Genomic DNA, 27,613 nt, shown 5'->3' with positions numbered 1-27,613 from the left:
TTATTCAGGGAGTACTCGGTTATCTTTTGACCTAGGACTTACCTGGAGCTGAGGGAAAGATTTGAGTAGTCAGAACTTGTGGTCTAATGAGGGAGAGTATTTGCTACTGTCTCTATCGCATATACCATTAGAGTTTTGTTTTTAATGTTTGTTTTTGAGAGAGAGCATGAGCAGGGCAGGGGCAGAGAGAGAGGGAGACACAGAATCTGAAACAGGCTCCAGGCTCTGAGCTGTCAGCACAGAGCCCGACACGGGGCTCAAACCCACGAACCACAAGATCATGACCTGAGCCAAAGTTGGACGCTCAACTGACTGAGCCACCCAGGGGCCCTGCATATACCATTGAAATATCTTTAGCAGGGCCTGTGTGCAATGGGTGTTGTGTACTAACTGATCAGAATTGGCTCCTTCATTCCAAATCTAGACAAAGTCCTGACTTAGATATAGTCCCTTTCTCAGCAGCCTATCAAATTCCCTCTTAGAACTTACTGCAGTCTGTCAGTTTTGTGTTTATTTTTTTCTCTTCTTTGCCTGCTGGCCCACTAGACTTGCACGTGTCAGTAGGCACAGGTGGGTTTTACATTTTAAGTTAATTAAATTATATTAACTTAAAGATTCAGTTGCTTAGTCATCTGGCCACAGTGGAAATACACAAGGGCCACATATGGCCATTTGCTACCATATTGTGCATCACAGATTTAGAAAATGTCCATGATTGTAGGAAATTTGATCGGACCATGCCGAACGCTACCCACCCAGCTATTTTCACCAGTGGCTTCAGACCCTTTAAACATTTGTATATAGGGGCGCCTGGGTGGCTCGGTCGGTAGGCGTCCGACTTCATTCGGGTCACGATCTCGCGGTTCGTGAGTTCGAGCCCCCGTCGGGCTCTGTGCTGACAGCTCAGAGCCTGGAGCCTGCTTCGGATTCTGTGTCTCCCTCCCTCTCTGCTCCTCCCCCACTCACACTCTGTCTCTCTCTCAAAAATAAGTAAACATTAAAAAAATTTTTTTAAACATTTGTATATAGGCAGTTCTCATTCTGCATGGGTCTGATATGCACGAATTTCAGTTTACCATGGCTTAGCTAGACATCAGTCCCCCCACAACCTGGTTTAAATGTCAGTTACCATGGCATGTTAACTGTGAATCATTGCACAAAGGACATACTTTTGTTATTAGCTTCTTCAATCCAAAAATCACTATATACATCATATTACGTCTTTCAAAGCCTGTTGGTGATTGATCACTAAGTCGATGCTCTTCAGCTCATGTGCAGACAGCAAAGCATGTAGTTGTGCTATGCCCCTTTCCCCCTGCTTGATGAAGCCACATAACATTTTATAAACATGGATGACTGAATGAGGGAACTGGCCAAAGATGCGAAGTGCAGCAAAGAAGCAGCAAGCGATTATGCTGGAAGTGAAATGAAAATCCAATGTAAATGGAGCGACAGAGGAAGTAGCTGACTATGGGAATACGAACACTGCCTTCACTTGAGACTGGCCAGAGGAATGCAGCGAAGGCGAATTTATTGCCATGAGCAAGGACGGTGGTGGTGACGAAAAGGGCAAAGCTGTCCCGGAGGATGTGACGCTGGAAAAGAAACCCACTTACATTAAAGGAACTCTGGGAGCCATTTCACAGCATCGAAAGCACGAACGATAAAATATGGGAAGCCGATCCAAATTTAAAAGGAGTAGGACAATTTGTGAAAGCATAGAAAAGACGCTCACTCCATGTTAGAAGTTGAATGATGAATAAAAGACAAGCACTGTTCAAACTATCCTTTATAAGGCTTTACAAAAAAGGCCCACTTGAATTCTCAAGGTTTCCAATATTTTAAATTACCGTGTACTAAATAAATAGCAGTTTTACCATATTTTCCATGTCTCTATTATTTATAATTGACAGCAAGATAGTAATGTTTGGACAAAAATATTTTATAGGTCATGGAACAATTGTAGTTTTTTTTTTCTCATTGGCTCTTTTTCTTTCTTTTTTTTTTTTAAGCAGGACTCACAGCCAGCCAGGAGCCCAAAGTGGGGCCTGAACTCACAACCCCAAGATCAAGACCTGAGCCAAGATCAAGAGTCAGATGCTCAACTGACTGAGCCACCGGGAGCCCATCTCGTTGACTCTTAAGATCACTTTGTACATTTCTGTCTTGTTGGTCATCTTTCCAGCCCTGCACCGCCATGCGAGGTGAGGATTGCCTGCCATGCTGACCCTCTAGGAGCCCCTCCTTTCTTGAGGGATGACAAGTGATCACTCATTCTAGAATGGGTGTTCCAGCTTTGGCAAGGACCAAGGAAGCTGTTAATAGTAATTTGAATGAGTGGACTCATCTTGCCTCTTTAAGTGGGTGACAGAAAGGAGCCATGGATTGTTTAGTGAAAGGGCAAACGTGCAAAGGGTACTCATCAGAATGAAGACAGGAGAAACGTTACTTGCTCAGAGGTTAACAAGAAGGCTCAGCTTCCCGAATCCCACATATCTTCACTGTCAGAGCTAATTCTGCCTAAAGTTGTGCGTGATGATGCCACAAACGGAATTCTGTTCCAGACTGTAGAGTGGAGAATGAAAACGAACACGTAGAATGAAAAAAAAAAAAAAACCCAAACAGACCCACAAACAACTCAATACTTTGAAGTTAATGCGTAACAGAAAACTGAGGTGCAATGGTAAGTATAGAGGAAAGATTGGAGACAGTTCAGCTGAAGGCAGCAGGTTAATTTCAAGCTGAATGGTGACATGAGCTACGTGGGGTAATCGGTTATCTGCTTCTCTCAGTGACCCAGGACTTACTTCATTCCATTATTTGGTGCGGCGGAAACATTTGATAAAGACATGTATAGGCTTTGAAACTAAAAAGTGAGAGGGGTAGGCCGGGAACAGGTGACATAACTAAAAAGTATCCAACTTAGTGATGTTCAAGTTCTTATGAATAAAAATTCAGTTCAAAAGCTTAGGTTCCGACTCTGATCTTTCAAAAGCAGAGAAGCTACTTCCGCAATATAGCCTTAAAGGAAGACTTGGGATGTTATATACAGGACGTTTTATCATAGTTTTTGGACGGCCACAGGGGAAACTAGCAATGGAATCCGTAAAGCCAAACTGAAAACTACTCTTCCACACCCCCCCCAACACACACAACTACTCAAACACCGCCCGCTTCTATGTACCCCTCCACCTCCCAAAATAGGTTAGAAAGAAACAATGTATTATGTTTGTATTTTGATCCCTATGAAGATTTCTAAGCGTTTGGAAAAGAAAATCACCGAGCATGCATGATTTGCTCATTTTTCAGTTTAAAAATCCGTTAACACAATTACGAATGGGAAACCAGACAGCGGGCGTCTCCTATTGCCAAACCAAGAGTAATCCAGGAGAAATAAACTAGAGTGACCTCCTCAGTAGCTTAGAAGTATCATTCAGAGAATAACCGGCATTTGGAAATATATGAAAAAGGAATATAAACAAATGAAGACTGTCTTTCCTAAGACAAATCATCATGGAAGATGAAATTCAGAGCAAATTCAGGCCCAATCCACTTACTTAAAACATGCTGGAACTTTCAGGTAGAAGGGCGAATGGAGTCAGATCAACTCTGAGTCAAAATTAAACTCATAGACCCACACAGTAATACTAACATCAGTATGTATAAACCCAAAAGAAGACGCCCTAAATCGTTGACCAGGACTGTCTTTGGGGGTTGGGTTTGAAGGAATTTTCCCCTTCTTCGTTACTTCTGTAGTATTTACTCGATAACGTTAAGAAATTATTGATTTTTAAAAGTGTGAAAATGGGGGCGCCTGGGTGGCTCAGTTGGTTAAGCGACCGACTCTTGATCTGGGTTCAGGTCGTGATCTTGCGGTTCGTGAGATAGAGCCCCGCGTCGGGCTCTCTCTCTCTCTTTCAAAATAAATCCGTACACGTTAAAAAACACGAAAGTGTGAAAGTGGCATTGCTGTTCTGTTGATAAGTTCTCGTCTATAGGAAGTTCTTACTAAATGAATTGGTGTGTGAGAAGTACATATTGATTCATTACGTGATTGTGTCTACTTTTGTATATGTTTCAAAGTTTTATCATAAAAATGATAGGCGATACACTTGGAAGACCAGGCTGGGGACTAAACACAAAGGACCTCGAGTCCAAGGAAGTTGTATTCCCAAGTTCAGTGGCCTCGCAACTCGTGTCAGTGCCACCCTACCTGCGACAAGATTTTTGCATACATGCACCAGGCATATGCTTATTAATTGATTTATTTATTTAAAATGATGTACATATACCACCGTACTATTACGCCATTATAAAACATACACAAACATAAAAAATGCTAGATAAAAAGAAACACAAGGATCATTCTAACATGTTCTTCCTACACTCTAGTGGACCTGGACCCCACTTAGGAGCCCCATGTGTAGTGAACGGGCGGGGGGGCTTGAGGTTTTCTACGTACTAAGGAGGTTGTCTATAAGAAACAGAAACGTACTGGAGCACCCATAGGTCATGGGAGATGGTTTGGAAGGACCCAGAGCTGTTTTACTGAGGCCTCTCAAAGAACTAGAATGGACTGGGAAGCTGTTCTAACTGGATAGGATTTGAACGAGGATGGCTATTTCCTTGGACACTTCTTTTATACACATGCAACGCACATACCACATCCTGCATATACAGGCAGGAGACGATATGCACATAAAGCAAACATCCCCCATACATTATCTTGGGCAATATATTTAACGTACTGACCATGATGATAAGATCTTAACAGGAAGTATATACCCTGCCAGGTATGCCCTCATTGCGGCAAAACCTTTACACACACGATTTTACTTCCAAGTCATGACAATCCTGTGGAAATCGATTTTCATTTTACTGTAAGCAAGTTGAGACTCAGAAAAAAATCGATCAACTTTCCCAAGATGAAAGGGATAGGAAATGGCAGAGTCCAAATTTAAATCAGGAAGTTTCTGACCCCAGGCCCCGCGTCCTTAACTATTACACCATATTGCCTCCGTCGGGAATTAACAATAGTGTCCAAACCATAAGATCGTTGTGATGATTGAGTAATATATGTGATATGTTTAGCACATTGTCTGACATACAACACACATCCTATTCATGTTAGTATTCTAGTACACAGAATATTTACCAAAAATTGCCACAGTAAACACCATTAATATTTATCAATATCAAACACCAATATTTATAATTATAAGAAAATAATGTTGTATTATTTAAACATTATTTATAATAACACACATCTAAACTCCTTTTGTTTGCTACCATCTATAAATATGTGTGACTTTTGTTACTGAGTCTCTATGGAACGACTGACAAGAGACTGTGATGCCTCCTGCCCGGTAGGCTACAGAAATGAAGTATTTGCACCTGCCATACTCCTGTCATATTTTAAGGAGCCATCTACATAAACAGGAGTATGTATAGCTTAAGCACTAAATGACCCATGAAGTACATATGTACATATCAATTTTCTTTGACAACTGCGTTTCGCATCCTTTTGCTTTGACCCAGAGATACATTTTTAGACAGAGGACAGTTCTGAAAACCCCTTTGCATTCCACCAGTTTTGCCCACAGTGGTCAAATTTACCACTTGTCTTTCCGTACCCCCCCCCGCCCCAGCTTTCATATTTCAATCTACCAATCCAAATTAGAACATTCGCTAAATGCTTTATTTATTCATCCTGGCTTCCATATTAGAGGAGCCATCTCTCCCTGATTTTCTGGAACACTCCAGATTTGAAACTGTCCCAGTGGTAGGCTGGAATTTCAAATTTGGTTGGAAGCATCGGCCCCTATAGAGGTGACGCACGAAGTTCTATGCCTTGACTCACATTACTGGATCTGCACTTACTATGATGATCACTGAATGCTGCTTTTTGTAATTTTGCAAATACTTCACTAAATGTTCTGTCGCTCTTAATGGAATTCTACGTCTCACGGTTGAGTTGGGGTGGGGAGGAAGATGATGTCTTTGGTTTATATATTTTGACATTTAATCAAAGGAGATCTCTCTTTTCATCAAACATTTTAATTTTGACATTATTCCTTTCATTTTACGTAATTAGATAATCTCTAACTCTAGACATTTTACCTAGGAACCTGCCCATCATTACTTCTGTTCTTTTGGGGAAATATTTTAATTATAGAAACATCATGAAGAGCATTTGTATTGACACAATAGAATCCGCCCCCACCCCATTTCTAGCCCAAATGGCATAAGCGAAAATTAAATTTCATGTAGGATTCTTGGAAGAAAGCATCAGATAACCAAACACTATGAGCAAAAAATTAATTTATTATATATATTCTCTAATAATTCATAATAGCTTCTCAGATTTTAAATGTCTTTCTGCTATTTCCAATGCTTAAAAATCATAATTTTAAAACATAAGTACTGATTTATATACATTGTGATCTTTCTCTCTCCCTCTTTCTTTCTTTCTCTCTTTCTCTCTCTCTCTCTTTCTTTCTTTCTCTCTCTCTCTTTTTAACTTCTAAGTATGAATGATATGGTCTCCAAGTATCTGCTTGGAAGGAAAGGGGAGAGGATTCATTGTTCTGCTCTAACACGGTTTTGCTGAGAGTTTAAAATTTCACATCATATACCTGGAGTTTCAACTATACGAAAAATAGCCAAATGTCATCACTTTCTTGTATATTTCTTTTACGTATATATATGTATAATATAAACAGAATACATCTGATTAGTACATTTCAACATTTCATCAATGTGACTTTTATCTCCTATTTTATATAAAATAACAAAATATACAGAGAGAAGAAAGGAGACATCTGTTCATCGTACACATAAAGTAAATAAAAGTTCATGTATGGCTTTGCAAAGGTAGATTATGATGTGACTTTCATATTTTATTTATTTAAAAGCATCTTGAGAGAACGTGTTAGTGTGCTTACGAGGGCGGCCATGGTGGTTGAATGTCGCGCCGAGAGTCCAACATTAGGATCCCCAGTGGTCTTTCCAGTGGCTGCCTCTGCAGCTTTCAGGAGACAAATGTAGTTTATGACCACTTCATTGATCTTCGCTACGATTTCCTGCCGCTGCGTTTCTGAGTTCACGACTTTAACTAATCGCATGCAAGCTTCCGTTAGGCAACAGAGCACTTGAAAGCTGGAGGTCATAGCTAGAAGCATCTCCTCTGGGCTTTTCTCGGCCATAGCCATTTTCCTACAGGCACTTCCCAACTGTCTGGACTCGATGGATAACAGTTGCTTGTACTGAGAAAGCGTAAGGTCATATGCCTCAGGGCGTGACTCCTCTCTCTTTCCCTTCGTTGCTCTGACGAGGCAGAGCAGCTCATTGGCATCATTTTGGGCTGCGAGGAACCCATCAGGCATTGCATATGTGCTCTCTTTTAGGGCATTTATTCTTGCAATCCGGGCATCAAAGGCCAGGTTGCTGAAGTCCACATCATCTGGGCCACTCAGATCTTCCGCCCAGACCTTTAGCACTGAACCTCTGGTCAGCTCCCCTCCTTGCTTCTGAATGCCAACAGCCAGGGGTGGGCTGATTGGTTCTGGCATGGCTTGAGTCATCTGTGGTCGAAAGAGGCAAGAGACCCGGCGGGTGGCCTCTCCCTCCTCTTCATCCTCATCACCGTCTTCCTCCTGCCCTCGGTTCAGGAAGCAGTAGCTGAAAGGTCCCCGGCATCTCCAATTGCTGCCTTCCAGCTTGCGCAAGGGTAATGTCCTATACAGCTTTGAGTCTTTGTGAGCCACCGGGGACCTTCTGTGAACTTTTCCCTCAGAGCTAAAGAACATCGAGCTTTGGGAAAAACTTTTGGTGAGCTTCTTCCCCAGGGGGAGTTCTGCTCGCCTTTCTGAACTGGCCTCCTGTGCTTCTGTGATACCTGGACACTTTAAGCTGACCGCACCCTTGGTTCTCTCCTGGAAGGTCTCCAAACCTACAGATCCCGAGAGGATACTGCTGCTACGTCTCAGAGCCCTCTGGCTGGGGGGTGTTCCGAGGCTCCCCCCTCTCAGATCCAGTGGCCGCCAGTTCACAGCCTCTCCGTATGCCAGATTTGCTTGGGAGAAATCATTAGGGTCTTGATTTGGAATTGGCACCTTTGATTCCGAGTGAATGTTGGATGGTAGCAGGATGGGATCAGCTTCAGGATGTTGAGACCAAGCTGAAGGCATGCCTCCTCGTCTCTCCTTCCCAGGCTCTGTCAAAGCTACACTAGGGGTAGCAGAAAAACAGAGAGAATCATTAAGCATCTCATGGGTGGTCATTTTCACTGAACCTCTATGTGATGGTTGTCATTTCCCAAGGATGTATTCTAGAAGGGCTACAATTCGTCAGGATCACCCTCCTTTTCAAGGACCGCCTCCTGAGCTCTCCTAAGATTTCCATTTCAGTACATTTCAAGAAATACTAGGAATCTGCTATTTCCGAAACGACTCATTTATTTGGAATTGTCTAGCCATCACAATCATTTTCAGAAACAATGGCATTTCATGACTTCCTTGTCCCCAGTATTTACCTATCAGTGCTTAGACACATAATTAGAAAACACACATCCTAGACCTCCTAGGCCTCCACTATTCCAACATATTTATGACATACAAGTTCATTTCAAGGGAGTTAGGTTAATCCTGGCATTAGTTACCTTTTTTTTTTTCCCTAAAGTGGTCTAATTTAATTAATGTGCACTAAATAAGGTCAACTTTTCAAGAGGACCCCAGGGGTTGGCCTGGTACGGGGTTTGAAGCAGAGACCCTGGGCGAGTTGCTCAACTTTTCTCAAAAAAGTGGTCATGTGAAGAACACATTTCCGTCTCACAGAATTTTTGTGAGAAGAGGTAAGTTTGGTGAAAGCTCTTTGTAAACCACAAAAGATTAAACAGTGTGCTTAAAGGCCATTCAAAGACGGGTTTCCCGAGGCAGGTGACGCCAGTGGCGGGTGTCGTGAAAGCAGATAATCTTAAAAGGGGGGGAATGGAAGCGAACCAATGTTAAGATCTCACTACCACCTACTGACCTAATACGGAAGAGATATTACTGATATACTCTGATATTTGAGAGTATGAAAGAACATCTGTTTTTGCCACGTGATGGCTGGCCAAGTGGATCGGTGAGAGGACTATGTCCCCACCAAGTTACAGCATGGTGTAGATGGACACAGAAGGTGACTGTGTTCTTGTTTCTCCCTGTGCCTATATCTTATTATTTCGCAGAAAACAAGGCAACTCATCACGCGTACCCCGAAAGACTTCCTGACACCAAAGTGTGCCAGATACTTCAGAATATGTCTTTAAGAGAGTCTTACAGAGGAGGGAGGGATCTGTTAAGTATTGCTGAAAGGAAAACGGTCTTCCCAAGCCCCTTCCATCTCCCTGCAACCCCGCTCTATTATCCTTCCTTGCCTCTCAATAACGAAAGGGCGAAAGTAGAAATGTGAGGTGTTGAGAAGGAAATCAAACGTTTGTGACTCTACGTAATACTGTCTTGCAACTAGAGACACTGAGCATCGAGCGCTGCTGAAAATCTACATTTAGGATTTAGAAAAAAAATATAGCTCCCTTCTGAGTTTGAAAGCAAGCACAGAGCAAGGTTCTAAAGAGCAAATGCCATTTCCACTGCTGTTCCAGATCTAGAAACTTCAGTATTGACTAAACACTGGGGGATCGATGAGGGACACTTAACCCGGCCATAGCTCTGCAACCTTTCAAAAACAATTCTAACTTTGACTTTTCGTCCAAACTTTATATTTTTAGGTTTGTTGTAAATCTGGTTTACAGGCTTCGGGCGTGCAGTGCAAAGCGCTAAATCCATCATTGCTGTACCTGTGGTTTCCTTAATCTTGGGGAGCCGATGACATCCATCTCTCAAAGTGCCAAACAGGGGTTCCGCATTAATAGCTGTGTGCAGAGCGGGCACTGTCATCCGCGGACACATCCCTTCTGCCTGTGGGTGCAATTCCTTGAAGGTGGCGCCATGGTTGGGAAGCCCAGCGGCTCTCTCCTCCGCAGGAACATAACCCATGCCTTTCCCCGCAGTCTCGGGAATCAGGTGCTTCCCCATGGAGGGGCAGAGGGGGGACTCCACAGGTGTGGGACAGGTGCTGCTGCTACTGCCTGTGCCACAGCCTGCGTCCACCGAAGAGCCTTGAGAGCTCTGTAGAGAAAAATGGCACTCGCTTGGTAATGATGACATCCGCTTGGCCAGGTGGTAGTCACAAAGGCGGGCCACGCTCTCCTCCGCCTCAGGAAGCTTGGAAGGATGGTCACAGGTAGACGGGTCAGTATCCCCTGGGTCGTCTAAGTCTTTGGCTGAAGATACACAGGTCACGTCCGTTAAGAAGTGGTCCCGCTGGCCAAGTCCTGAAACCTCACCGGCTTCTCCATCAGGAGCCCCTTCATCCTTCTCTTCCGCCTCCCTCGTCCCCAGACCGGAAGCTCTTGGAAATGTTATCCCGGCTGCCGCTTCCAATCCACTTTTCTCAGCCACTGCCCCCTCGGTGGCCACGTACCATCTTTGGCTGTCCTTGCGAAAGGCAGTTCTTTCCAGGTTAAAAGTGCTTAGGTGTTGTTGACTGTCCCTTGAAGACACAGTACCAAATTTACCTTTGGCGTCCTCCTCTGCCTCAGCTGTTTTGGTCCCCTGCTGTTTCTTCCCTGGCATGTTCCCACTAGGGGGTGCCTTCCCCTCCCCGTCGGCCAGCTTGCTTTTCCTTTTGCTGGTGCACGAGTACACCACCGACCCCATGTGCAGTTTGCTGAAATAGTCAGTGACCGACTTGGTCTCCATGGTTTCGGGCTCCATCTCCATGGGGTCTGGGTGAAGTATCTGCTTGGAAGGCACAACTTTGGGCGGGAGGTCGGTCACCGGACGGGCGGCCAGGGCGTGCGAGGACTTGGGAGGCAAGCCCCCAGCGGGGGTTTTGGAGGTGGGGAACTCTGTCTGCTCTTCTGCAAGGGGGTGGTAGCCTTCGTGAGCGGCCAAGAACATGCGGGAGAGGCTTTCTGACTGCTTCTGCGCTGTGGCCAGTTCAGAGCTCTCAGTCATTTCGGAAGAGTTAGTCTCATTGCCCGAGTCTGACGAAGACTCGGGACTATAAGCCCGCAAGATGGCTACACCTGCATGCCGTGAAAAACAAGAACCGATTAATGGAGGCGTCAGAGGCACTAGGAGACACGTAAGAAAATGGGACTCGTTATTATTAAAAAAAAAAAAAAAAACAACACACCAGAAACCAAAAACCAAGTTTCTCCCTTTTCAGTAAGGACTCTGAGTTTATTGCACAATTGTTCCAGAAATGGGGGGGGGGGGGGATGTGCTACATATTAAAAAAAAGTAACAAAGGAAACCACATACATGAAAACCCCACGATGGTAGTTTCTGCCCACTTATGAAATGGGACATGTGTGAAATGGACAACAGCACATAACAGGACTCCAAGGGTAAATGGCTTGAGAGGATGAAATGCAGGGTTATCAGTGAATAAATGTAACAATCGTGAAAGAACCTGAATTGTCACTGGTCTGCTGTTCCTCTGACACGGACAGAGCTTCTAGAGCTTCGAGCGTGGAAACCACGGTGTTACCCAGGCCCTTCTCACACTTCCCCTCGGCGCTGGTGGGCACAGCGTCAATGAGGGACACAGGGATCTCGTCATTTTGCAGACTCCTGCCTGGCTCCTTGTCCTCGAGGAAGGAGGCGGCCTGGCTCTGAGAGTCCTCCTCGTCTGAACTATCTCTGAAGCCAGGTGGGGGCGCGGCGATGGCCATGTTCAAGGAACGCAACAGGAAGTCATCCTCGTTGTCATCCCCTTCTGGAGGGGGCAGGGACGTGAGGTCAATGATGTCATCACTGGACCCAGACAGGTTGAGGATGGCCGGCTGGCTCATCGCTCCTACCACGAGGTCCTCCTCACAGCTCACCTCGTCCTCATCCTCCGCGTCATCGGTGTTCTCTGCGTAACAGATGTCGTGCAGGAGGGGTTCCTCTATCCCCTCGGCGGCCTCAAAGTGTTTCACGTCACCTATGTTTGCATAAACAGAATTTGCCACAAACTGGATGCTCTCCGCATCCGGGGCGAGATCCAGGCCCTTCATATCGTTGGCACCGCTGATGTAGAGATTCCTCTGCTTCTCCAGCAGTTCTGGGCTCTCCTCCAATAGTCTTTCGTAGCCAAGAGTCGGGGGATTCCTACCGTCATCCAAGGCAAGATCTCCGAAAATAAAGGACACTTTAGCTCCTCTCGGAGACTCCTGTGCTTTCTTCAGAGCGTCTGGTCCTGAGAGGGTCAACAGGGACCGCTGAGTGAGACTTCTGTAGTCTGCCTCACACGGAGCATCTCCCGGCTGGGTCAGTGGCTGGTTGAGTTCATCTGGGTTATAGGTGTTGTCTAGATACAGGTGCCGGTGGTCTTTGGGACACAAGGCGCCATCCGTAATATCAACCGTTTTCTGTTTTGAATCTATATATGTTATCTGGGCTTCTTGTTCCCCTTCGCCAATAAAGGTGGTCATCTGGGGTATACAGTTCCAATCTGGGCCAAGGAGGTTATGCTTTCCTTTATTTTCAGTTCCTAAAGAGAAAGAATCAGGCAAAGACACGTTACTGTGAGACCTGATTTCTTAATTTAATGGCTTGTAGCATCAGTTTTGTAAATACCGTTATTCAGCTTCCCAGATATGGTACCCGTCAATTTAGGCGTCAGGTGTAAGGATTTCTTGGTCATGAGAACCGACATTACCAAAATTGATCGCGCATGAGACACAACCGCTATTTGATCAAACAGAATACCATCCAAGAATAGGGAGCTACAGCTTAATCCCACGTGACTCTCGGTTCTATTATCAGAAGACCTCATTTATGTCTGTGAATGTGAACATATAACATGTCTTTAAAAATCCATAAAGGCGATAGTCTAATAGGCTGTTATTCCAGAAAATAGATTCTCCTTTTCGTTGTAAAGTGAGATCTAACGTTGCCCACTTTGTAGAGGAAGATGTTGGACTTTTTCCTTATCGAGTTAAGAGAAAGTCAAGGAGCCTGAGACTTCTGCCACACATTTTAGGAAATATTGTAATGATGTAATAATGTTATAATAAAAATGATCTAATATACACATAAAAATATAATGTAATCATATTGTAATGATAGCATAAAACCTCTATCTTGAGACTTTTTATATCCTAGTGGGTGTTAATATATTCACGTATAAACGTCAGCATGGATGCCTGTATGTGTGTGCGCGCATGCATGCATGTACGATGCGTAAGTTGGGACGTCACAGGTAATGCACTCCTTTCTATTTTTTTTAAGGAGATTTTTTTAAATGTTTATTTCTTTACTTTGAGAGAGACAGAGAGCTCGAGCAGGGGAGGGGCTGAGAGAGAGGGAGACAGAGAATCCCAAGCAGGCTCCGTGCTGCTAGTGCATAGCCCAACGCGGGGCTCAATCTCATGAACCATGACATCACGACCTGCTCTGAAACCAAGAGTAGGATGCTTAACCGACTGAGCCACCCAGGCACCCTGCCTCTCTGCTATTTGTAGACATAGTTAATAGTTTGGCTGATTTCAATTTTTATTTGGAGCATGAGAACTCCTGAAGATTTGTTGGATGTTCCCGTGAATGAAAATTGCAAAACCCTAATTTAAAAATCATGGTTTTGTGTGTTCCTCAGGGGTCTCCCAATAGGGAATTTTGATGTGGAGAGTTTGCTCTGAAATTTAATAAGGAAATTTAATGAGGAAGTGTTAGGGCCGCATAATCTCCCATTAGTACCCTCAAATCGCCCCCTGGCCCAAGTTTGGATGATACTGACATCGAATGTACAAGGCATATGGGAAGAAAAATCAGTTTTACTGGAGACGTTTTCACTCCCTTCGCCCCCCAGTTATACACAATAAACTCAATGCTGAATGTTGTTCCAAGTCATTTGCTAAACGCATTTATTTTCATGAATAGCAAGAAAGATATACTTTTGAAGGCACTGAGCTACACAAGAGCCCTATTTACATGTTGCCTTATAATAAATATTCCTATGGGGGTTCAGCATTGTTTTATGAACGATTTCGATTAGGACTGTGTGTAGGGGGTGTATGTGTGTGTGGACGCACACGCTCGTGTATGTCGGGAACGTAAATTGCTGGGAGAGGGATAGTAGTTTAGCGAAGCTGTGACAGGGCTCTAGGTTTAAACTTGTGGTTGGCAAAATTTGCCTGTAAAGGGGGGGCTAGGTAGTAGACGTTTTAGGTTTTGTGGGCCAAGTGCTCAGTTGAGCAACCATTCAACTCTGCCATGGGAACGCAAACGTAGCCATAGATGACACATAAACAAATGCATGGAGTAGGTTGAATGGTGGCCTCTTCAAAGATATATCCACTCTGTGAGTATGACCTTCTTGGAAAAAAGAGCCTTTGCAAGTGTAATTCAATTATGGACCTTGAGAGGAGTTCATCCGGATTATCCGTGTGGGCCCTAAATCCAATGACAAGTGTCCCTATAGGAGAAAAGCAGAGGGAGATTTGGGCCCCACAGAAAAGCAGGGAAGGCCATGTAAAGATGGAAGAGGCAAGAAAAGGTTCTCCCCTTGGGACTTTGGAGGGGTATGGCTCTGCCACTGCCTAGATTTTGGATCAGTAGCCACCCAAACTGTGAGAGAATGAGTTCCTGTTATGTTAAGCCCCAGGGTTTGCGCCAATCTGTCACGGCAGCCCTAGGAAACAAATACAACGTGCATGGCGAGTACCAATAAAACTTTATTTATAAGAACAAGACTTGATCCATGAGCCATCGTTTGCCAACTTCTGCTTTAGTATAACATGAAAGCTGAATAGATCAGCAGGCTAAAACAAGTTAATAGATACTTACTCAGACCCTCCTAATGCACAGAGGTGCATAGATATGTGGGTTCAGGGACTTTGAAAGTAATCCAAGTAATCAAAGATTAATTTTCAAGATAGGGAAGAAACGCAGGCTTACTGTTCCTTGTTAGAGATCTTGACTATGGTCTGATCAATTTGAGACAAGAAGAAAATACTCAATCTTGGCTTCCTTCTAGAAGGGTGTAGGGACTTGGCTTTTGGGATGATTTTAGAGACACAGAAAGATGTGGGTTAGGAACTGGGGTCTATACCAGGGCCTGGTTTCCCATAAAGCGGGGGGCGGGGGGGGGGGCGGTGCGGACCAGGGATGAACTGGTCTAAACAGACTTCACGCTCTATACTTCTTGGGTCTCAGGGGGAGTTTCTGAAGAGGAGAGTGAATTTGCCACCATCAGAGGATGTGAATCCCCTAGCTATTTGGGGCACACGCCCTCACCCTCATTCTCAGTGTAGAGAATGGGTAGAGATTGCTGAAAGGTTGAAGTTCCATTCCTTCCCCATGGGGATAAGCTTTTGCCCCTCAAAATTTGATGAAACATTACATTGTGAGCCACTATAAACTGGACAGAACAGGAGCCCTTGTTCCTGTGACTGCTTTTGAAATGGTGGATTTAGTTTTCTTCATGCACCTGGACAATCTTAAGAGTCCATGAGGAAAAGGTTTGATTTTCAAGATAAACTCGCAGATTTGAAAATAGAAAGCCGAAAACTGGTTTTCCGAACAAAAGGATGGCGTTACCCCACTGAACTGATCTTCGCAATTTCCCAGGCCAGCGGTGAATTGTCCACAATCTCCTAGCTCAGTGAAAACGCGTGATCCCACAAATGTTCACCACCAACGCCAGCGCCCTCTCGCCACCACCTTTTGGTTCCTTCCCCGTCACTTTCACGCTCAAGTATTTCCACTCCTGCTTCCCTGCCAGTTGTTGACAGAAGTACTGGGCATCCTTCTGGGTGTGGTGCGGAACTTTCTTCCTAACCCTTTCCTTGCAAGCTAGGTTCCCAATTCCGATGTTACAACTGAGAAAACCCAGACATAGAGAAATAAAATAAAAGAAATAAATAAACAAAGAAACAGACAAACAAGCAAATAAATGACACTCCCAGGTGGGGCTGGATCACATCTAGTTATAATTCGAAGTTGCCTTCTGGCATGCTTTGTCTACCTCTCTCTGTTTCTCTCAGGTTTCCCTTTTCCTATGAGTGTTTCCACCTGACCAGCCATCATCACAAACTGGGCACAAATCTGTTGGGTTGCGTGTGTCTATCAATAACCTGCAATATATTTACGGAATGATCATTTATGTTTTCTGCTAAGGCTACAGGTGAGAGGATTTTCCTTCCCGCCCCTCTCTTTCAGAAACAGTGACAATGGAATTTGTTCTTAAGAATTTCCCTTTCTTTTAAAAGAAACCCTGATTATAATTTTTTTAATGTTTATTTATTTTTGAGGGAGAGAGAGCACAAGTGGAGGAGGGGCAGAGGGAGGGTGGGCGGACAGAGGGATCCGAAGCGGGCTTCATGATGACAGCAGCGAGTCCGATGTGGGGCTCGAACTCACGAACTGCAAGATCATGACCTGAGCCGAAGTCGGGCGCTCAACCGACTGAGCCACCCAGGCGCCCCATGATTCTAAGTTTGTCATGGGTCAGCAGCTCTGGTTTGAATGCTAGTGTCTGTCCATCAGCCACATTTACTGGGTGTCCACTGTAGATGTAGGAAAATAATCAGACACTAAAGAAAAAAAAAATCTAAAACAAATGAAAACCACCCACCCTCAAAGCAACCCTTAACACTGCAGCCCTCCTTGTCCTCACTCGTGAGCTATCTCATCCTGTCAAGTGGCTGAACTTGTCTGAGGCCTTTGCCATCTTCCTGCTCCCCCTACAGAGCTAAGGTGGCTGCTGGGGTCCCATCTACAGGCCCAAGTCCAAGCGCTGGGTGATATCCAAGTCCTGTTGGTAGAGCTCCCAGGATCCCGGATATAAGTCTGATGTAGGAGGAGGTGCCCAGACACTGAGGCCTAGGGCCCCTTAAGGAGGGACAAGCCCTAAAGGTGGGGGCTCGTAACTCCTGCTGGGCATCCTGTCATTAGTTCTCTGCATCCTGACTTCTGTAAGAGCGAGGCAGTGAAAACTCAGTCATAAAGACAGATGTTTACTCCCTTCAGAATAAGAAAATCACTGCCTTTGAAACATATTCCCCAGCACTTGTGAGTGATGTGTAAACTATGATGGAAAAATCGACATTTTCATTTAAAACATTAGACCATATCAGAATTATCTGAAGGCTTTTGCATTACATTTGGACACTAGATTTTTGTAGGAGTACCATTTTAACTTTTCAAGATACATCCTTATTGTTGTCAGGTGGGGTGGGGAAGGGGAGGGTCAGTGCTTCGTGAGTTCAGGAAGAGAGTACCTGTTTCCTGGGTCCCTGTGTTTTTCTTATTGGCCATGTTAAATATTGACCTCCTGGAATCCACAAGTAGCCGGTAGTAGCCAGCAGTTAAGCAGGCCAGGTTCATGGCATCTGATGATTCCATCAGCAGCGTGATGGGCTATGCAAAAGAGAATATTTTGGTTAAAGCCATCCCTCCTCAATAAGCTCCCTCAGGTGACAACACTTGGATTCGTGCTTATGAAATGTAACGAAGAAAGTTACCGCGCAATCATGTCATCGGACAAACACGAAAGGTCAGAAATCACGCCGAGAGCCTTACTGAAAAACATTTAGGTGACACCATCTTGAAAACACAGGCATTTTGAATCTTTTCAAGTAATATGGGAATGGGAGGAAAAAAGGTAACATTGGTTCGTTTCCAAATAGTTAACATTTTAAAACCTGATAGTTAAGGAGTCAGTTACCAAATGTGAACCCATGATCTGGGGGCAAAAAAAAAAAAAAAAAAAAAAAAAAAAAAAATCACAGGAAGATTAAGTTTGGGTTCATAGTGAAAATTAGTGTTGAAAAGAAGTAAAAATTCCAGCGGAAACTACTTCTAAGACTGAATGAAAAGTGACAAAAAGGTCCAGGAAAAGGATGCTTGTAAAAGAAACTACAAATTCACAGGAGAGGAAAACAGAGGTGGGAGTTAAGAAAAGGCCTTGCTAAAACCTTCTGGAAACAATGAGGTTCTCATGTAATTGGAGAGGAGTCCTGGGCATATGGTGAAGGAAGTGTTCAGTTGAAGCATTCATTCTCGTTGAATTAGAAAGGATGACCTACTGGTCTGTTCTGGTTGAAAGAGAGAGAACTTGAGAGAGGAACAAGGGAGCAAGACAAAAGCCGACACCCAGAGAGACACAGAAACGTCCGTGACCGGCTCTTGCTTTCATTCCCGGGTAGAGGATCCTGGCCAGGTCTGATGGCCCTGGCTCTGGAATCTAACTTCCCACGAAAAGCCCACATACTACGTGATGAACTGCCTTCTCTTTCCATTTCAGGTGAGGGCTCCCCTCAAGGCACCCCACAATTCTTTCATGTAAGCAGGAAACCACCGGTAGGGTCTTGCCACCTACTTCCGTCGGGCCAGATTATCCCGTTATCAGGTATGTGATGACTGCATCCAATTCACTTTCTCCTACTCTTTTTCCATGGGGGGCGGGGCATTGTTCTTAGCATCTTTGCTCGCAGACGGGGCCAGGCATTCCAAATCTGTTCTTGCACTTCCACTGTTATGGAGTCAACCGGAGACCTGGAGTCAGCCCATGAAATGCCACGAGCCGTGGCCACCATGTCTGAGCTCCATACTCTCCCTTCCATGGTCACTTCTTCCTGCTGCAGAGGACACTGAGGCTTTTCAGTTTGCTGCGTAGACAGAGTCCTGGTGGGAGTGGGTCCTCCCTGCCTGTTCTCACAGCACTCCCCCTGGTCCACGCTCTTTCCTTTTCTCCATGGAAACACAGCCACGTTACCGTGGCCCAAATCCAATGACTTGTCTACTACTGGGACAAGAAGGTAGGGACAGGGGACCCGGATTATTTCCTATCAATTTCCTGTTTCTGGAATAAAGTTCTCCCCTTTGACGACAATCTCAGATTATTATTTTAAATGGAATGGCCATGACATTCATAGGGCCCGATGTGCTGTCGGTACTAATTGCTACACCACAAAAAGACAGACTGACTGAAATACTCAGCTTTTCCCAAAGAATAAACACATACGGACTCAATCTGACAAAAGGGAATGGGAGTTCTAAATAAAGTTGGGAAAAATCTCCCTGACTCTCTGTACATGAATATTCTAGAAGGTTAGCAGGGAAAAATCTCCCCATTCTCTGTGATTCATGTACTCTGTCCTCAAATCACACAGCTCTTTACTGAGGGCTGGAGCCCTCAGGCCTGGGTTGGGTGGCTTTTCGTCCCTCCCAACCCACCCCCTACCGCCCCTGCCACCCCTCACCTTGTCACATTTCTGATCCTTTGCACACACTGAAATTTTGACTGCTTTGTAAATATCAGCGGTGTTATCACAAATGAGCTGTTCAGATCGAGGCCCTGTGTCAACATCTGAAAGACTTACCTTCACATCCAACACATGGAGCTCTACCCTCACCAAGCTTTCTTCCTCGGTAAACATCTCGATCCTGTTGACGTGGCTGAAGTCAGCTAAAAGAGCCACCAGATTGGTTTTGGTGTTTATGACATGGCTTATGCCATATCGGGGCCCCACCAGAAGAGTCACTTCTGAGCGCTTTTCTGCCTGCTGAGAGATAGTGACAAAAACATAAAAGTTCTAGACCTCTAAAGCACCACGCAGAGTTGAACCTGAGAATCTGTTCTTATAAGATTACATTTTCTTTAGACAGGATTTTTCGGTGATATTGCACCAAATCATCCAATTAGAAGAACCAGACATTATGATTGCATCGAGACTCTGCTAAATTATGAATAATGTAGAAAGCAAATGTTATCATAGCACATATTTTCGTAATCATGAGACACTTCTAGAAATGGGGATTTTTTTTTTTTCATTTTTAATAGGAAAGCAACTTCTGGCCCAATGATTTAAAAGAAGGCCATTGTTAGCGTGCATGAATTCTCTCGGTTCTTCATGTTTCTTTTTCTAGGGCATTCTGCAGCGGCGTTATCTGGTTTAACATTTCTTCTCATAGTTTCAGACTGTGGTGCAGTCGATTAGAAATGAAGGCTGGAAAAGATTCACAGCTGATTTGCTTTTGTCATCAAAGGCAGCTCATCCAAGACAGCCTATGGCAGTGACATTTTGCAAGCTTCTGTGGCTTCCAAGAGAAAGCAAGAAAAAGCAATTACCACTAATGTTGCCTTGAACACACGACCCCCGTACAGTCGAAGATCACTGAGGAACTTGAGATAATGGACCTTGGCTTGCAGTGCAGAGAGCTGAGGAGAGAAAAGAAACCTCAGGTGTTAATTCCATTGGGGGTGGGTCTGTTTCTGCTGGAGACCAGCTAAAAACAAGGGCAAACCCTGATGCTTTTACTACCAACAGATGGGGTGAGACAAGGCCTCTTCATAAGGAGTCAAAGTAAATTGCTGTGTATTTGGTTTCGTGAGAAAGGGCTGCAACAAGAAATCCAGATTAAAACCTTTTTATGTGGGGGGAAGGCATTGGCGGTGGGGTGGTAGTGAGGGGAGCATGGGTCATGAGCATGGACATACTGGGCCAGGGTGCTCAACAAATGAAAACAAGATGGTAAGTTTTCCCACTGAACCATCGGTCATCGGGAATTCCAAGAGTCCAGTGGTGCTTGCCAATCGCGGGTAGGGACGGGGCGGGCTGCGTCCAGGAGACTCACCTGTACACAGAGTTTGGGGGAGCCATTTTGAACACATCATAAAAAAAAGTGCTGGATTGTAGGGGTGACTGGATGGCTCAGTCGGTTGAGTGACCACCTTCGGCTCAGGTCATGATCTCATAGTTCGTGAGTTCGAGCCCCGTGTTGGGCTCTGTGCTGGCAGCTCGGAGCCTGGAGCCTGCTTCAGATTTTGTGTCTCCCTCTCTGTCTGCCTCACCCCCGCTCGTGCGCTCTCTCTCTCTCTCTCTCAGTCTCTCAAAAAATAAAATAAAACGTTAAAAAAATTTTTTTAAAAATACTGGAATATTAACTATACCAAAATGCACTACCCTTCATTCAATTGTTAGCACTGTTCAGTCATCCTACTTCCTTCAAAAGCCCAAAGCATTTTGCAAATCGATTTGAAAGCACACCACTTACTCTTGGCTAGAAAAACTGACCTTTATAGAAAAACAGTGATGAATAGATCTTAGAGCAGTTATCCCAATTATTACAAAACCAGTGGGCCATGCATGAAAAAAATCATATCAAGCCAATTAAAAAACAAATTAGCTTTGGGCCAATCAGAACAGAAATTAAAAAAAATCTTTCGGGTTTACGTTTATTTATTTAGTCATCTCTACACCCGACGGGGGGCTCGAAATCACAACCCCGAGATCAAGAGCCTCATGTTCTACCAACTGATCCACGCCGTCCAGCTATATTTCCGTGAGCGGAATGATCACAGAAACGAGGAAGTAAGGCGATGGTGGCTGATAGTGTGTCAAACCTGATTTTACCTTTTAAAAAGCCATGGGGTGAGGAGGGAACAGAAATAAGTACGTTTCAGCCAGTAAAAATGACTTATCAGAGTTACCCACGTTTCTATGGCCAGTATCAATTGTTAAGTGTTCTGGGTTGGTTTCCCTGCTTCCAGTTTTACAAGGCCAGTATTTTAAGGTTCCTCTTTCTGGTTCTTGAAACCTTTTGCTTTCGATTCCCTATGAACATAACTCTCTATTCTGACCAACAATCTATTTGAACGTGGCCTTTGTGTTTCTTCTGATTAAAAAAAAAAAAAAAAAAGGACGGAGATTTTAACAGTAATGACGGTGAATGGTAGAAATAATTTTATCTTCCCTTCAAAAGTAAGATTTAATTCAGTGGTTGTCAACCAGGGCCGATCTTGTTCCCCAGGGCACATTTGGCAATGTCTGAAGACATTTTTCTTTGACACAATGCGCCGGAACACCCTCCCCCCCCCCCCCCCCCCCGCAAAGAATGATTCCAAATGCCAACAGTGGTGTCTGGTCACAAGGACCCTTGCTGCCTGCTGTGCATTTAAGCTGGTCTGCGTGGTAAGCGGGAGCCTGATGGGATGGGAACTTGCAATCCTATTCTCTAATCAAGGTCTCAGTGGCTATGCAAGGTTCTCTTGCACGCACACGTGAATGTGCACACACTCGGTACAAGAAGGAGTCCGTAGCTTACAAGAAATAAATAAGTTTCCAGAAGAACACTTAGTTGTCACTAGTCTTAGAAACAGGTTAATAGTCAAAAAAAGGGGGGGGGGGGCTGGGGTTATACAGTGTTACTGCTTCTGAAAAAGTGGCACTAAGTATTTTATTCACGGGCTAATTTTAAACATTTTTAAAAATGCATGCAAGCCTTTCTCTTTAAAATCCATTTTCTATTAAGATGCAAATGTGATACCTTTTTACCCGGTGGTACCAAGTTTTGATTTGCTTTGACAAGGTGTGAAAGTGCTTTCTTTATGTTCTTCTCTTTCATGCTTTGCAGCACAGCAGAGGGAAGAAAAGTCTCTAATCCCCATTCTTTTCTGCAATAAAGAGCAGATCTTTAATTTCACATTCTTGTGATGATTAGTTATCTAAGGCAAAATGGCGCTCTGATGTTCGATGGAACAAATGAACTCGGGGAAAGGCAGGAAATGGAGATAGGTGCCCGATTAGGGAGGCAACTTTGAATTTACACTCAGGAAACATACTATCTGATCATTAGTACATCTGTTTGCATTCTAAAGGAAACGTATTCTTCCCTCTCCAGAGAGAATGCGTCTGGGACCAATGGGAACTGAAGAGACAATTTATCCAACCCACCTCTGAGTCTCGTTGAATTCATTCACATCTCCGAGTATGTACTTCCAATACAATTTCTCTCCATTCGTTTGTGTTTTGCTCCCTGTCTGCCCACACTGTGGCTTTGTCTCTTCACTTAGAAGGGCCCATGCAACCCCTTCATGCTCCCAAACCATTCTGCCTCCTCTTCTCCTTCACCAACGGCTACTTCACTAGAAACACACATCTCTTCTTTTCCAGGCAGATGAGGTCTATGTAGCTCTTTCAATCAACATTTCTTGCTCTGCGTACTCGTGTGTGTGTGTGTATGTGTGTGTGAATGAGGACTGCCACTAGTGTGGAATCAGAGTGGGGTTCGTGACCCTTAAGTATGCGTGGCAGTGGTGGGGAGGCGCAAACATCACCAATAGGGGTGGATATACAAGAAAAACAGATAAAACTGGGCTAATATATGTGTGCAGAGGTCCTATTTCCCCAGCAATGACTACAACCCTACCCCAACAAGGTTCCCTATTTTGAACTCTACAAACTCTATCCGGATTGGTCATGTGCCCAACCAGTGTCTCCTAAGTTATGAAGATCTTCAAGAAGGTTTAGTTATTTCTCCTACTCCAGATCCTCTCCAGAGAAGGGTAGGAAGACAGACTTCCCCCACTTGATCAATCATGATGATGGTGTTTTTCATGATCACCGTTTCTTCCTCCTCCTCCCCCTCTTCCACTTGTATTTATTATTTCTCCCCATCATCTGGCACTCCTTCTGGGGTGCCTGGGAATTCTGCTTGTATCATTATTTTAGATCATTCCTTTTCATATCTGTATAATCAGACCACCCGTTCTTTGATGCTGAGGATTATAATTTATACTTGAACTTTCTACCGTCCTAGTGTGAATACCACACAAAAGGCTCAGTGAACAGTTGTCGGGTGAGTGGACTGATTAGTGAGAACCTTATTGTGGACTCTGTAAGATTCTTCCTCAAGCCAGTTATCTCTGGGAGGCTTCTGACTGTACCATATTCAAACTGGTAAAACGTGCGTACAGGCAACGGGAAGAGAAAGGCATCTAAGTTGTCTGAAAACCGTGTCAAGTTGGACACGCCACCTTTTCATATGGAAGCCAGTATCGTCCACCCCCGCGAAACATAAGGAAGGGGAACGGAGGAGGGGCTGAATGTGTCCGACTGAGCGGAAGACCTCTTTGTGGGCGGAGTCTCTCTCAGGAGACAGTCATGGCCTGTGTGGCAAGAGATAAGGCATCTGTGAAAAAGACTGGGTGGAGAATGGAAGGCCTGAGCCTCTCAAATCGCACACAAGGATCTGTCCCTCGGCATAGACAGGAGAACCGAGACTTTTGAGAACAGTGGCCTTGGAATCAGCAAACCGGGGTTCTGATCCTCCCCAACACGGGCTCCTGAACTCATTGGGAAGAAGCCATTTTGCTCCCTGGTGGGCCCGCCTGGCACCTTGGGAAGTTAGAAAGGCTTAATAGGCAGCCCATGGGAAGCTTCTTTGGAAGGTGGGATTTCAATTAGCTTGCATATCACTTGTGTAGGCGGAGAGGGCTCTAGGGCTTTGAGTGTTACGTGGAGATGTGGCTTCGGTCCTGCCACGAACTTTGAAATAGGAGCGTTCCTCTCTCTTAGCATTAGAGCGGCCATGATTAAGAGAGCAGCATGGCTGCTCTCGGCTTCTGAGCCACCTGCCCACGGGAAGCATACAGACGGGGCGACAGAGGGCTCTCTTTGAAAGGATGACCCTTCAATAGACCTGAGGGCAACACGACTGCCTTTTTCTAACAGGGAATCTTCTCTGGCCAACATTCGAATCGTGAAACAAAATTTGATTGTATGGCATCCTTTCCCGTGGCCACATTTCTTTACCACAGATACCATCCTTCCTGATTACGGCTATGAGCATTACTTTCATACCATATCTTAGCAATCTAAAGCAATCTCAGGTTACGCAGGCCGCAGTCTTAACACAGGTGCTTCTACTGATCACACGACCTATAGCACAAGATGGAGTCCCACTGCCTGGGTTCGAATCCGGACCCCTCTAGTTTGCAGCTGTGTGACTTGGGCACGTTCCTTAGTCATTATGTGCCTGGGTTTGCTCATCCGTAAAATACAGCTAAAATCCTACTGATCTCCTAGGGATGTCGTGAGAATTAAAGAGCTTAATGTCTGAGAAGCACGGAGACCAAAGCTTGGCTTGGAATCAAGTCCGTTTAGGAATTTTAAAACGTACGCTTCGCTTTCAATCTGGTCCTCATTTTAAACAATTCTCTAAAGGTGGGTTATGTAAGAAATGGATCTCTTCCACCAAAAATGAACATGACGTTCATATATTTTGCCCATGTTTATAACAAATGCCCTGCCACGAGCAGGATCAATTTTGGAAATCGAGACATGCATCGAAAATACACTTGGGCGTTACGGAGGCAGCATCTTTGTGCCTGAAATGGCTCCGAGAGCCAACACTTACTCGATGTATTTGAGGGAGATTTTCTGTGTTTGCTTTGTGGTGACGGTTGCGATGTACATTTGCAAGGCTGCCAGCCGCAGGGCTATGTCGTATTTCAGCTCGGGCCCAAATCGCTCCTGAACCACGTCGTTACAACTCTGCAAAAGAGACCAGCAGAGGGCGCAGCGTGTCAAAGAACCGGCGGCCGGCGCGCTGCCTCCGAGGAACAGGTGACCCAGTGTTCCAGCTTCCCGTCAAAGGCAAGGGGGCTAAATGTGGAAACATTTCCACCAGGCTGCTTGGAACCCAGTCAGTATTTAATTACATGCACAAACACAGGGACCGCACAAAACATTTAACATTCACCGACAAATGAGCTGCTATTTAAATATTTAGCTTTTGGTAAAAATAATTAGGAATTCAGGTACGAAATTTCCAAACACAGGTGCTGCAACTGAACGCGCAAAGCACTGATAGCAGCATGCGACTTGTGCTGGGCTTGGAATCTCGGGTTCGAGTCCTATTCCTCCGCTTCCACAGGGGTGGGAACTTGGGCAAATCCCTGAATTGTGCCGTGCCTCGGTTTCCTCCTTTGTAAATCGGGCACAGTAGTGCTCTCCATTCACAGGGCTGTGGTGAGGAGGACCTGAGCTAACAATGTGAAGCCCTGGGAAGTCGTGAGTGCTCATTCGCGTCAACCGCGGTCATCACCAATGTCATTAACTTCCATTTAGCTCTCGGGAGCAGTTCAGGGGGGAGGCAGGTTTAGCAAGGGGTAGGACAGCAGCAGCCCCGGCCTCACACCCACCTGCTTCGGAATCGTGGCTTTGCCAATGCCCACCTGTGCCTGTAGCTTCAACCACTTTACTCTTGCAGCCTCAGTTGGCTCATCTGTGCGATGGGGACTCACACTAATGACGCCACTGGAGCGGTGCCAATACTGAATGTGCACTCACTGAAGCGTAGCCATTAAAACCCTCCGTTCACTCCAGCGGTGACCCGCCCCTGCTGCGACTCTGAGGGAGTCACGCCACATCTCTGGGCCTCAGTTTGCTCATCTGTAAAAGGGAGACGCCTACCTCACAGGGTGTGTGGTGAGCATCAAACGCAAGGGTGGCTGAGAGCGTGTTGCAACTTGCAAAGTCTAGTGTGACCACAGTGACTGGTTCTCACCGGGCATGCTTGCTCGTTAGGGGCAAAGCACTGAGCTATATGTCACCTGGAAGCACAGCGCAGCTTCAGCATATTTTGTGTGTGTGTGTGTGTGTGTGTGCGTGCGTGCGTGCGCGTACACACACACACACACACACACACACTTATTTTTGTTCTGGAAAACTAGGCTTTGGGGCTAGAAACTATGATATTTAGCCTCTTTCTTCCAGCTTTGCCTTGTCCCAAGAAGATTTCAAGTGCAAAACTGTATCAGAACATTTACCTCTTTTCCCAGCAAAGCACATTTGTGACCCCATCATGCATTGACTTTACCAAATGGGAACATGTACCCCTGCATGGTTTCTGCACACAACGTTTACCCTTCAAATACTTACCCATGCCCTACTGGTGCCATGCAATGCACACTCTGTCCCCGGGCTCCAGGCTCGTGCCTCTCAGCTTGTCCCCTTGCTCCTAAGAGGGAAGTCACCTCCTCTCCCTGCCTCCATCTTTAACATGGGCTTCTACCTTCGCTCCTCCTGAAAAGCTCACACCTATCTGGATTGCACAGCACTCCTTATTGGAAGCAGGTCCGGTATGAGGTGGGAGATAGGGTGGTCTGAGTGAAGGCAGCCATTTTGTTTTGCTGTTGGGTTTACCAGTTATTTCCAAGGGACACGCCTAGGGGTGTCCATAAAGGAACACCATGGGGTTGAGGCTCATCTTACAGTCTCATGAAGGATGAGGGAGAGGAAGCCACTTGGCACAGCACCAGGCCAATATAATCCTCGACACAGGATTAGAGCACAGGATTTAGAGACAAAGACTCCAGGTTTAGTCCTAGGCTCTGTCAGCTACTCATCAAATGGCCTCGAACATGGCATTTCATCTCTCTTGAGTCTGTTTTCTTACCTGAAAAATGGGCTCACTCTCAAGGTTGTTGGTACATCTCTAAGGATGTTTCACAGACTGGAATGTGCTTTATTAGGCTGAGTCACCACTAGGACTTCTCCTAAGAGTTGTGACTGGGATAGTTTTTTCCCATCCCTTTCATACCCTGTATTTAACCAGACTTCTGGGTGAGTTCTTTGTCAAGGTGATTAGTCACTTAATTACATTATATAATTAGTTCAGACTGATCCTGGAGAATTAGTGTGAAGTCAGATATATATATATATATATATATATATATATATATATATATATATTTTATGGCACGAATCATACTTTTATTACTCATAATCACATTA

General features: G+C 45.0%; 1 protein-coding gene across 2 annotated transcripts in view; it reads right to left on the bottom strand.

The window, feature by feature from the left end:
• Positions 1 to 6,479: 6,479 nt before the first annotated feature.
• The window catches only part of FRMPD4 (FERM and PDZ domain containing 4), a 185,971-nt gene continuing 164,837 nt past the window's right edge, over positions 6,480 to 27,613 (bottom strand). Inside the window, exons 9-16 of one of the 2 annotated variants that reach the window (XM_032592190.1) lie at positions 25,233 to 25,369; positions 22,362 to 22,488; positions 20,164 to 20,253; positions 19,415 to 19,597; positions 17,312 to 17,450; positions 11,518 to 12,582; positions 9,836 to 11,128; positions 6,480 to 8,224 (exon numbers count right to left, since the gene is read on the bottom strand). In XM_032592190.1, coding sequence (XP_032448081.1) covers positions 6,900 to 8,224; positions 9,836 to 11,128; positions 11,518 to 12,582; positions 17,312 to 17,450; positions 19,415 to 19,597; positions 20,164 to 20,253; positions 22,362 to 22,488; positions 25,233 to 25,369 — 4,359 coding nt within the window. In that variant the 3' untranslated portion in view covers positions 6,480 to 6,899. Of the gene's footprint in view, positions 8,230 to 9,835; positions 11,129 to 11,517; positions 12,583 to 17,311; positions 17,451 to 19,414; positions 19,598 to 20,163; positions 20,254 to 22,361; positions 22,489 to 25,232; positions 25,370 to 27,613 lie in introns of both variants that reach the window. The other variant, XM_032592189.1, reaches the window with a different exon arrangement.

Source organism: Lynx canadensis, chromosome X (assembly GCF_007474595.2).
Source record: "Lynx canadensis isolate LIC74 chromosome X, mLynCan4.pri.v2, whole genome shotgun sequence".
Classification (NCBI taxonomy): domain Eukaryota; kingdom Metazoa; phylum Chordata; class Mammalia; order Carnivora; family Felidae; genus Lynx; species Lynx canadensis.
Note: the sequence above shows the minus strand (reverse complement) of the source record. Positions and strands in the feature narration are given on the sequence as shown.